Source organism: Sus scrofa, chromosome 6 (assembly GCF_054392235.1).
Source record: "Sus scrofa isolate SSC_HxYL_T2T_F1_AM1 chromosome 6, Sscrofa_HxYL_maternal_Yorkshire_Landrace_v2.0, whole genome shotgun sequence".
In the NCBI taxonomy this organism is placed as follows: domain Eukaryota; kingdom Metazoa; phylum Chordata; class Mammalia; order Artiodactyla; family Suidae; genus Sus; species Sus scrofa.
The window spans coordinates 60,021,970-60,034,523 of NC_139388.1; the positions used below are offsets into that span (position 1 = coordinate 60,021,970).

The following is a 12,554-nucleotide window of genomic DNA, read 5'->3' on the forward strand; positions in this document are numbered from 1 at the left end:
AAACCGGAAGTGGCCCAGAGCGGCCATTTCGCTTGTGTTGGCAACTGTCCTAATTCGTTTATCGCCTGCGGGACGCCGAGGTGATTTGGAGTATTAGCAATAGGGACGCTGTGGGGTCCTTGAGAGGAAATCGACTTGGTGTGAATGAAGTGGGGGTTGGGGGCCGAGTGATGGGGTCTGTGGGACGAATGATGCCGGGACTGTGTTGCGAGTGGTGGGGATCTGTCGGGTGAGCGATGGGGTTCTTAGTGACGGGGGCCAGGGGAGTAAGTGGGGTTTTCTAACTTAAGCTGGATGCTTGGCTCAACTTTAAACCTTTCTTTGCAGTAGTTTGTGTAAATTCAAAAGTATCTTTATAATTTAAATTCCAAGTGTACTTCAATATCAGCTTTTATCTAACTGGCCCTGTAAAACTTGCTCACTTGGGGACAGTGAACGTACGTTTTAACAGGGCTTTCACAGTTGGTACCGGGAGCTCTATGGGGAAGTGATCCGCTGCTTGGAGGACTGTCGGAGGCAGTGATTGATTGGGAGCAGGAGCGTCACGGATTGGAGGACTCTGAGGGTCTTATTGTAACACACTGTGGGGGGGACACGACAGTGATAGAGGACCTATGAAATCAGGAAAGTGGGTTGCTAAGGGTAGCATACGGAACCAGTCGACTGGAGGCCTAGGAGGTCAGTGATGGGGGTTTGTGAAGGTGACTGCACTGCTTTCTGGGCGTGGGTGTTGGAGTCCTTTGAGAATGGATGAGTGGGTCAGTGTTGGTCGCTGTGCACACGGTGAGGGTTGGTGATTGGCAACTGAGCAAATTAATGATAGTTTCCTATTGGGGTGCACTATCTGGAACCCTGTATTGGGGATTATTTGGGGGAGGAGTGCTGTGGAAAGCACACTCACTGGAAGCCATTTGTTGGCAGTCAGGATTTCAGAAGCTTGGCCCCGGGTGACTGAGAAGCATTTCATGACCTTCTGTGGTCTAAGCACTGGGAATTTCTGGAGATCATTGTGGTCAATTATTGCTTGGATGTGGTGGGTAGAGGGAGGGAAGTGAACAGAGGGGGGAAGTGAACAGCCAAGAAATGGTAAGTGATTGGGTGTCCTGGGTGGGGCCTGTCTGCAGGCTTTCCAGGTCCAAGTGGGGTGGAGTACAATGAACTTAAGTTCTATTTTTGTCAGAAAAGGCTGAACTGTCTACATTGTGGATAGGCACTGAAGCATCCAACTCGAAGCCTGAGTTCTCTAAAAGCAACAATAAATGCAAATGATGTTTCTGGAAGCTGACCGTATAGTTGTCACTGCAACTGTGTGCAGTTTAAATTGAGGCAGACTCATTCCTTGTATCTCCCTTTGCAGACTGAGTGCCCTTAAGGCAAATTACATGGTAGCACCGGTCTTGTTTCCTCATCCACAAAATACATATAATAGTGATCATAACATGTAGCTGACAGGGTTGTGTGAAAATTAAAGACTCTGCAACTTGCTGATTTATTTGTTTACCATGTGCCAGGCAGGTGCAGAGGGCTTGACAAGCTTCATCCTTCTAAGTTCCTCAGTGCTTTTGATAAATGCCTTCCTCTTCATCTTGAAACTGCAAATAAAGTAGTATCTTCATCTTGTGGTTAAAAGATGTCAGAGTTGCAATTAAATCTTCAGTTTAGTCTCTCTTCATTTTTCCTTACTTTTTACCGGTTAGTTTTTCTGCATTTTGTCTACCCTAATGTCTAGCACAGTGAGCCTTCAGCGAATGGCCCTCAGAAGTTCACGTGGAGAGAACAGCAGATGGGTAACTGCATGGTCCTTGCGTTTGCAGGATTTCTGGGGTCTCTGCAGAGCCCCTGCCTCAGGCCGCATCACTGAGGCTGCAGGATCTCCCTTCACACCCCAGCCCGACTCTTCCCAGCAGTTCTGATCGGACTGATCGGAGCCTCCTGATATCCACCCAACTCCAGGCTCCTAGGAAAAGTGAAGCTGTCGGCAAAAGAGACCAAGAGTCGACGCCCAGAAGGGCCATGCTTGCTGATGGGAATTTGCCCCAGAGGCCCCAGGGCTTGGGTCCAGAGGAGCTGGATGTGTCATGTGAGGTAAGCCAGAGCCTCAGGACCAGTTCTCAAGAACGGCCAGGGCAGAGGAAGCTTCACTGGCCCACGAAGGAGGATGTGCTGGACCAAAGGGTTGGCCCCAGGGCAAAGGAAGAAGAAAAGGCAGCCCTAGCCACAGGCAGGGGAATACTGCCTCCTTCCTGCTCAGCACTGGCGAAGACCCTTCAACCTCCATCCTCCATCCTCCGCTGGGCCTTTGCATGTTCTCAGCTGATCCCCATCTGCCTCCTCCTCTCCTGTGGGGATTGGCTGGTTTCTCCTGTGCCCTCCTCGTTTATAGTCATAGGATCCTAGAGCAAAAACTGGCATTCGAGGACCACACGGTTTTGCCTGTTCTAGAAGATGAAGAAAAGCGCCAGAGAACAGCATTTCCCAATTGCCCTATTTGCATGTTTTTAAAATAACAACGACCCACCCGTAAGACCTCATTTTAACTGTGTTGCCTCCTTGAAGACCATGTATCTTCAAATACAGGCATGCAAGGAAGTTCTAGAGACGAGGACTTAGCGTATGGATGCAGGACAGCATCACTGTCCTTTGATGGGTTTAGATTCAAAGTCACGGATGTGTTGTTTTAAAAAGGAATATAATACTGTAAATCAACTATACCTCAATAAAATATGAAACAAAAAATAAACACAAAAAGGTATAATAAATATGGGGCTTATTACCAACCAATATATGCTGAGATTATGTATTTCAATAATATCTAAAAATCATGTCAACCTGACAGAAACATTTGCAACAGAAAACATTAAAAGAAAGACACAGGAGGCATATGGAGGTTCCCAGGCTAGGAGTTGAATCGGAACTACAGCTGCCGGCCTACACCACAGCCACTGTAATGGAGGATCTGAGGCGTGTCTGCAGCCTACACCACAGCTCACGGCAACGCAGGATCCTTAACCCACTGAGTGAGGCCAGGGATCGAACCTGGAACGTCATGGTTCCTAGTCAGATTTGTTTCAGCTCTGCCACAACGGGAACTCCCATTGTTGCTTTAATTTGTATTTTTTAGTAAGCAGGAATTTTTTCCCCTAAGTTTTATTGGTCAATTATTTTTGTGATTTCTTCTTGTCCTTCAGTGATTTATTTTTTGGTGTGTCTTATGTCTCTGGACGTTCAGATGTCTTTGCTCACAGTTTATCTTGCTAGGCGTCTACATAAAAACAGCTGTCCCCACTGTCTTTACTCCTAAAATCCATCTCCTTAGAGGCAATTAATTTTTACCCTTTCACTGAAATATTCTGGTACTTATGTCCTAACCCTTTATTGACATCCTTAGATAGCTCCTCCTCAGATTCCCAGGTTTCTGTTTTGCCTTCTGTTATATACTCTCATGACAAACCTGAGCAGGAAGTTGCCCTCTGCTCCACAGGGCTTCAGCAGCATCCTTCTGGAACAGCTCTGAGCACTGTGGAGTCAGGTCCTCCAACCAAGAGCCTTCAAGTCACGTGGCTCAGTGTCTCATTTTAAGGGGTCTGTCAGTAGGCTGAAAGGTTCATCCCCGGGGATCTTGTCTTATCCGTTGCTGCTTCTGTTCCAGTGAAGTCTTTCCAAGGACAGGGCCAAAAAAAGTCCCTTACCTAAGGTTAATACTCTTAGATTATTACCCTAAGACTCACAGCCCTGCACTGGGGTTGTTTCATAACAACTAATATGGAAACTCACACTGGCCACTGTGACTCCATTTTGAATTCCTTAACATAGCATAAATTTGGAGTTTCACAGAGAGGAGTAGGAATCATAACACCAAAGAAGCCACATCATAACAGAGCTTCTGTCCCAATGTAGTTTGGGCCCAGCACAGTGGCACATGGAAGTGTTCTGAAGGTCTTTGAGCCCCATCCTTTTGAGTTTTTATGGAGGCTTCATGACATAGGCATGACTGATTGAATCACTGGCCATTGACCACAGCCCTTCTCCCTTTCCCAGAGGTCAGCAGTTGAGACTGAACGTTCCAACCTTCTAATCACAAGGTTGGTTTCTCTGATGACCAGGCTCCATCCTTAAGTGCTTTCCAAAAGTCACCTCATTAACACAGCAAGTGATATCTTTATTACTTTCCTTATAGGAAATTACAAGGGTTTTAGGAGCTCTGTGCCAGATACAGGGTTGAGGACCAAATATACATTTCTTACTATAAATTACAAGTACACAACAGATGGAAGGATATTTCTATAATTTTTTTTGGGTGTGCCTGCAGCATGTGGAAGTTTCTGAGCCAGGGATCAAACCCATGCTATAGCTGCAATCAGAGCCACAGCAGTGACAGTGCTGGATCTTTAACTTGCTGAGCCATAAGGGAACACCTCTGTAGTTTTTTTTTTTTTTTTTTTTGTCTTTTGTCTTCTTTTTTGTTGTTGTTGTTGTTTGTTGTTGTTGTTATTGCTATCTCTTGGGCCGCTTCCGCGGCATATGGAGGTTCCCAGGCTAGGGGTTGAATCGGAGCTGTAGCTACCGGCCTACGCCAGAGCCACAGCAACACTGGATCCGAGCCGCGTCTGCAACCTACACCACAGCTCACGGCAACGCCGGATCGTTAACCCACTGAGCAAGGGCAGGGACCGAACCCGCGACCTCATGGTTCCTAGTCGGATTCGTTAACCACTGCGCCACGACGGGAACTCCTGTAGTTTTTTTTTAAACCCACAAAATACAGTATGAAACAGGTAGTTAGTGGGAAACCATATGTATCTTGACAAAAAAGCCATTAAAAACATACCCTTGTATGTAACTGCCCCATTCACCAATGATGACTAATTCATATTGAGCTGGGGTGTGCTGTTACAGGGGTCACTGTCATTTGAGGATGTGACCATGGACTTCAGCAGGGAGGAGTGGCTTCAGCTGGACCCTGCCCAGAGACGCCTGTACCAGGACGTGATGCTGGAGATCTACAGCCACCTCTTCTCAGTGGGTGAGCATACCTGACCTGGGGCTCTGGGGCAGCCTTCTTGAGGAGGTGTCCTTCCTTCCTGTGGTACCCAGTGGGACAGCTGAAGAATGTAATCACTTTGCCCTCGCTTTGTCCCAAACTGTCCATTTCTTTTGGGCATCTTCGAGTGTTACTTTGTTCTAGAGAAAGATGCTGACTTTTCTGATGTGCCAGGCTTCACTGAATGGCCTCTAAAGCCCCAGACCACATCCAAACGCAGTATCCTTTCTTATTCACAGGGTATCATATCCCCAACCCAGAGGTCATTTTCAGCACAGAAAAAGGGGAAGAGCCGTGGATGGGGGCAGCTGAACGCCGACATCAGAGGTATCAAGGTGAGTGACCGTTAAGCCGTGTAGATCTTTGAGGGGCCGTTATTCAGCTGACCACACTTACCCATTTCCCCTGGGGTAGACACTCAGGTTACTCCTACTCCTAGTTTCTCAGCAGATGCTGCCACACTTTATTACACAAATGTTCTGTAGGGGTCGACGTAAAGAATTCCCCAATACTGGGGAGTGGGATTTGCCTGATCACTGGATATGACTAAGTAAACCATATGGCTACACTCAACTTGGCTAAGTAAACCATACAGCACTTCAGGTGGGCTGCACGGCCTGCACTCCCCTTTGGGAATGTGCAAGGATGCACATTTGTGCGTCTTCTTGCTGGCGCTTAATATTAATCAAAGTTCTCCTTTATGGCCCATGTTATGATAGGGCTGTCTCATGTTTTAAATTTCATTTTTCTAATAACTAAACAATAAGAGCATCTCAGCACATGGATTTTCCATCCATTTGTTGCTTCTGTCCATAGAATTTTACGTCCATAGAATTTTCCAAAGGTCTCTTTTCCTTTTTACTTGCCCCCTGAATTCATCAGTTTCTTTCTATGGTGGATCTTTCTTCTTTACCCTTAACTGCTGCCTCCATCTTGGGGCCCTGTACTGCCCTCTGGTCATCCTTTCATAGAGGAATGACCTTAAAGGGCCCTTCTATTCTCAACACTTAGGCGTCCATTTTTTTCCTGATGATCCGTGCATCAGCCCCTCCAGTCCCGTGCCTAAACTGTGTTCTCTTATGGGCTGACTCACTTCCTTTATTCTGGGAGATCAGCTCTTAGAATCATTACACACATCAGAAATTCTTCTCACGTTATACATTTTGTCAGATTCCTGTGTGTTTTGGCTCTTCTCAGTCTTCTTGTCATTTTAGAAATTCTGCCATTTTTTCTTTTTGAAAGTGCAACTGAGTTGACCCTTTTTCTTAATTCCAGTGGCATCACCATTAACCAGCTCCCTAGTTTCTCATGGTTAGATTATTTTGTTCCTAATAGGATTTGTGGATTCCAGTTATCATGAGTTCAGTCAAGAGGCAGTGATAGATTATTATTATTTTTTTGTCTTTTGTCTTTTTTAGGGCCTCACCCAAGGCATATGGAAGTTCTCAGGATAAGGGTCTAATAGGAGCTGTAGCTGCCAGCCTACACTACAGCAATGCCAGATCCAAGCCGCGTCTGTGACCTGAACCACAGCTCACAGCAACGCTGGATCCTTAACCCACTGAGAAAGGTCAGGGATTGACCCTGCACCCTCATGGTTCCTGGTCAGATTCGTTTCTGCTGCACCACGATGGGAACTCCTGCAGTGGTAGATTTTTATTGCCCCAAAGATTGCTATTTTCTTTTTTTCTCAGATTTTGATGCCCCCCCCAAAATGATAAAAAATAGAGTATTCTCACTTTAAAAAAAAAAAATGAAAGATGACTGAGGTTTGGGGACAGGACAACGGTCTGGGATACAGTTTATCCAAGTGACTTGCAAGAGAAAGGAAACAAGATGTGATGGTCTTATCATGCTCGAGTATTTAAATTCTCTGGTGGGATGAGGTAATAGTAAATTTTAGCCACTTTATAAAAAGAATCTGCTGTGTCTTCTGTTCTGTATAGTAAATTGGATGATCAGTGACTCCCATTCTTAGCAAAAAATGGTGTGTCAAGTAGCAGAAGGCTGAAAATTATAACAAAGAGACCAAGGTCTAGTACAGTAATTTCTAGAGTAACTTCTCCCTGTAAAACAGTTCTGAGAGGCAGGTCAGCAGGAAGCCTTACGTTTTGTTTTCATTCAGGTGTTGAGGTTTTTCTCTTGCCACTGCTGTACAATTTCTTATGACACTGTCAATCTGCAGGACTGAATGCACTGCATCCAAAGCCAAGTTCTACTAGGCCCAGATGGGATGGAGGGTATTGAGAAGCTGTGATTTACTACTCTGGCCAGAAGTGGTACATAATACTGTATGCACTTGCCATCAGCAAAAACAGATCTCACTGTCACATGTCACTGCAGAGGAAATTGTGAGCTGTTATGTGGCTTGGCTGCCATGGACTTGGCCACAGTTAAGCCCTGTGGAAGAAGGGGTGAACCAGAGTCTAGGGGACAGCTTGCTTGTCCAGTCTTCCAAGTACCCTTGCTGGGATATGCATATTCCCAAGTTCAAGGAGACAAACTTCAGTTTCATGGAGAGTTGAGCACTTGGGCATGGGTGTTTTTTCACTGCTTGGCTATGTCAGGATTGACGCTTTAGCAGTCCTTCTGAGGATATACAGGCCTGATGAACTGGTTTTGTTTCTAGCAAGTGAGAGGAAGCTGGGAGATGAGTGACAATTTAGATCTGAAAGCTAATGAAGGCAGATGGTCCCTGACTTATGGTGGTTCCACTTAAGATTTTTCAACTTTACAGTGTTGCAAAAAGCACAACATATACGTCTGGCAGAAACCCTATGTGTTGTGACTTTTGACCTTTTCCCAGGCTAACGATTTGCAGTATGACACTCTTGTGACACTAGGCAGCAGCAGTGATCAGTGGCTTCCAGTCAGCCTTGTGATCACAAAGGGAACGAACAATACGCTTACAACCCTTCCGTTCCCAGACAGCCATTCTGTTTTTCATCTGCACTACAGTATTCAGTAAGTTACATGAGATATGTAACACTTTATTATAAATAGGCCCTGTATTAGATGCCTTTGCCCAAGTGTAGGCTAACATAAGTGCTTTGAGCATGTTTAAGTTGGGATAAACTATGATGTTTAGTAGGTTAGGTGTATTCGGGGTATTTTCAACTTACGGGGAGTTGATCAGGACATACCCTGTTGTGAGTTGAGGAAGTTTTGCACTCTGATCCCCCTCCCTCAAGCTTTGGCTCTTGACAGATGCTGCCCTATGACCCCTTGTCTATTTTATCCTGTAGTCATCCTGCTAGATATGAAGACCGCCTACGTAACTGGAGCCAGGTTGCCTTTGTTGAACTCTAACTTCCCCAAGGGTGAGGGAAGTGATTCTGGCCAATTACTTAACCATCCTGTGTTTCCTTTCCTTCATGTGTAAAAATAGAGATAATAAGTAGTTACCTCGTGGGGCTGTTGTGAGGATGGAATGAGCTTAGGTGTGCATCACATAGAACACTGCCTGGCAGATGCTCCATGCTGTACAGACATATGCCTGACATATAATAAGGGTCATGCAACTGTTTCCTCTCGTTGTCACCATCAGCACCACCACTGTGATTTATTATGTGACTCAGCAGTTTCCTTGTGCTCAGAATCTCAGTCAGCTCCGTGTGACTTCCCCTCTAACCTTTGCTAACTGTTCACAGTGTCTGTTCCTCTTTTTCTCCTTCTAGATGGGGAGCTTGGGGTTGAAACCCTACAACAGGAGTTTTCTGAAAATGCTTCATCTCACAATGAGATGGTGGGTGAAGTCACCAGAGATGGCTCCTGGTGTTCCATTTTAGAGGAACTGTGGGAAGAAGCTGACCAGAGAAAGAGAGACCAGGAAAATCAAAATAAACCTTCACATCAGGGGGCTCTCCTCGATAAGAAAAAACAGAACACAGAGAGGGACCATGAATACAGGGACCCTGGGAAAATCATCCTTATGAGGCCCCACCTTGTTTCTTCACTAAAAAGACCTCCTAAACATGGCTCATGTGCACAAAGGTTGAAGCCTATCCTAGAAGTAAGTCAAAATCAAAGCAATATTTCAAAACACCCTGATGAGACTCTCGGATCTGGGCTGCTCTTCACCCACAGCTCTTCCAATGCCAGCTGCAAGAACACGCATACAGGAGAGAATGTCCGTGACAGTAACCCACGTACCAAAATCTTCAGCCCTGAACAGCCACTCACACGACATCAAGTTCATACTCAGGCAAGACCAGCTAGGTGCACCGAATGTGGGAGGGATTTCACTCCAAAGTCGTACCTCCTTGAGCAACAGAGATTCCACAGTGTAGAAAACCTCCAGGAATGCAGTAAATGTGGAAAGGCCTTCACCCCACAACCAAAACTTGGTGTCTCTGTGACAGGCCATGCAGGTAACATACCTTATATATGTAGGGAATGTGGAAAGGTCTTCGTTCAAAGGTCAGAGCTGGTTACACACCAGAAAACTCACACTAGAAAGAGGCCCCATAAATGCCAGGAGTGTGGAAAAGCCTTTTCCCAGATGTTATCTCTCTTCAGACATCAGAGAACTCATACTAGGGAAAAGCTCTACGAATGCAGTGAATGTGGGAAAGGCTTCTCTCAGAATTCGACACTTAACATACATCAGAAAATTCACACCGGGGAGCGGCAGTATGTATGCGGTGAATGTGGGAAGGCCTTCACCCAGAAGTCAACGCTCAGCTTGCACCAGAGGATCCATTCAGGGGAGAAGTCCTATGTGTGTATTGAATGTGGCCAGGGTTTTATCCAGAAGGCACACCTGATTGTACATCAAAGAAGCCACACAGGAGAGAAACCTTATCAGTGCCATAACTGCGGGAAGTCCTTCATTTCCAAGTCACAGCTAGATATACATCATCGAATCCATACGGGGGAGAAACCTTATGAATGTAGTGACTGTGGGAAAACCTTCACCCAAAAGTCACACCTCAACATACACCAGAACATTCACACTGGCGAAAGACACCATGTGTGCAGTGAATGTGGGAAGGCCTTCAACCAGAAGTCAATACTCCGCATGCACCAGAGAATTCACACTGGAGAGAAGCCTTACAAATGCAGCGACTGTGGGAAAGCCTTTACTTCCAAGTCGCAGTTCAGAGAGCATCAGCGAATCCACACTGGAGAGAAACCCTACATGTGCACTGCATGTGGGAAGGCTTTCAATGGTAGGTCAAATTTCCATAAACATCAGATGACTCACACTAGAGAGAGAACTTTTGCCTGTTACAGGTGTGGGGATGCCTTCCTCCAGAAGTCAGAGTTGATTACACATCAGAGAACTCACATTGGAGAAAAACTTTATGAGTGCTGTGACTGCAGGAAATCCTTCAGCAAGAAACCACAACTCAAAGTGCATCAACGAATTCACACAGGAGAGAGACCTTATGTATGTTCTAAGTGTGGGAAGACCTTCAACAACAGGTCAAATTTTAATAAACACCAAACAATTCATACCAGAGACAAACTGTACAAGAAGCAATTATTCTGTGAAAGGCTTTATCCAGAAATCAATTCCTAGTTATTAGCATCAGAACATACATAAGTGAAACAAACCCTCTGAATTTTTTTTTTTCTTTTGGTCATGCCTGTGGCATACAGAAATTCCTGGGCCAGAAACTGAACCTGAGCCATAGCAGTAACCTGAGCCACAGCAGTGACAGTGCCAAGTCATTAGCCACCAGGGAACTCCCTATATCTCTTGCAGAAAAAAATCTTTATGAGTCAGATTTAGTCATATTATAGAATTCATGCTTCAGAAAAACTCTAGGAGTTGAGCATGTTGAGTCTAGCCTGTCAGTAAGTTACACATTATTTTATATGAAGGAAATTAGTCAGAAAAGAACTTAAGAGAGAGTGGAAAAGTCCATACTTGTACTAACCTCATTAAAAATTGTAAAATTCCTCAGGAAGAAACCCTAATACATTGAGAAAAGAGTTTGTGCAGAATGTAGTACAAGCCAGATTGTTACCAGATTATTTACAGGAAAGTTTGTGGGAAATTTATATTAATGATAATCCAGTTTAATGTGGGATTTTTTTTTTTTTTTTTTGCCACACCTGCAGCATATGGAAGTTCCCAGGCCAGGGATCAAATCTGAGCTGCAGCTGTGATCTACACCAGAGCTGCAGCAACACGGAATCCTTAACCCACTCTGCTGGGCCTGGGATTGAACCCACACCACCCCAAGAGACACCACCAGATCTTTAATCTGCTGCACTAGCATGGGAACTCCTGGATAGAAATAGTTTTAAAGTGCCAGCAAACTGAATGATGACCAGGCAATGTTACACATACGTATGTAAATATGTATATAAATATGTATATCTTCAGGTCAACATACATATTTACACACACACACACTCCCTCAATTCTGTGGTGTGTGCTACAGGATTCACTGCCTAACAGGAGGTATGGATAGATTGTGTGTGTGTGCATGTGTTTATATAAATACACACACACATGGTTTTTGGTTTTTTTGCCGCACCCAAGGTGTGCAGAAGTTCCCAGGCCAGGGATTGAACCCATGCCACAGCAGCAACGTGAGCTGCTGCAGTGACAACACTGGATCCTTAACCCACTGTACCACAAGAGAACTCCAGAAAATTTATTTTTTCAAAAGGACCTAATGTTTATCAAGTTTACTCACTATTGAATATTTATATCCTAAGGTTGCACAATCAATATTTATATACATATATAGACACAATGAATGTACTTTTTTTGTGATTCTCGTCTTCAGAGTGTAGTTTTTCTCTTCTCTCATGATTCATTTGGCTCTACCCTCCCCTCTCCACCTCTACCATCTATGGCGAAACTCTCCAGAGATAACCAGTGTCAACCTTTTAGTATGGACCCTTTTGTATTTTTATACAGGCTCCTAATCATATATGCCAGGAGTCAGCAACCTGGCCAGTGGCCAAATTTGGCCACCCATCTGTTTTTTGTTTTTAATAAAGTTTTATTGGAAAACAGCCGTGTTTGTTTGTTTATACGCTGTCTGTGGCTGCTTTTGTGTTCCAGCGGCAGAGCCGTAGTCTGCAAGCTGAAAATACTTACTATCTGGCCTTTACAGCAGAAGTCTGCCAACACTTGATATACACACACACTCATTACGATGCTCATAAGCACATACCTATATAAGTATTTTCACAAATATCAGACCATATCATACACATATATGCACTCATTCTTTTCACTCTAATACTGCTGCTGCAATGACTGCATTGGTTTTCTACCAGTATGTGGACACACTGTAATTTATTCAACTATCCTCACATTTTTTTTATAATTCCTTCCTTTTCCCACTTTCCCCAAGAAAGCAGCAGAAGAGCATGATCTGTAATGGACAGGCCCAGGAGCCAGGTTCCTGTACTTGGTTCTCTACCCATCAGGAAATGTATTTAACTCACCTGCCCTGGCTTTCAAAAGGAAGATGACAGCAGCGCTACCCCACAAGTTCTTGTGAGGTGCACACGGGTGGATATGCCTTAAGCACTTTGAACTGCA

The 12,554-nt window shown here is 44.8% G+C and overlaps 1 protein-coding gene across 1 annotated transcript; it reads left to right on the top strand.

Moving 5' to 3' along the window:
* ZNF175 (zinc finger protein 175) lies at window positions 1-12,019 on the top strand. Its single transcript, XM_013995120.3, has 5 exons — window positions 1-80; window positions 1,815-2,085; window positions 4,897-5,023; window positions 5,281-5,376; window positions 8,719-12,019. The coding sequence occupies exons 2-5, from the start codon at window positions 2,014-2,016 to the stop codon at window positions 10,563-10,565; spliced, it is 2,142 nt and encodes a 713-aa protein (XP_013850574.3). The 5' UTR covers window positions 1-80; window positions 1,815-2,013; the 3' UTR covers window positions 10,566-12,019.
* Window positions 12,020-12,554: the final 535 nt, after the last annotated feature.

What these genes read in the sequence shown, in the direction of transcription:
- ZNF175 (XM_013995120.3), top strand. Translation starts at nt 2,014, where the DNA reads ATGCTTGCTGATGGGAATTTGCCCCAGAGGCCCCAGGGCTTGGGTCCA. An exon ending in AGCTGGATGTGTCATGTGAG is followed by an intron (nt 2,086 to 4,896) that starts GTAAGCCAGAGC and finishes GTGCTGTTACAG; the next exon opens with GGGTCACTGTCATTTGAGGA. An exon ending in CAGCCACCTCTTCTCAGTGG is followed by an intron (nt 5,024 to 5,280) that starts GTGAGCATACCT and finishes TCTTATTCACAG; the next exon opens with GGTATCATATCCCCAACCCA.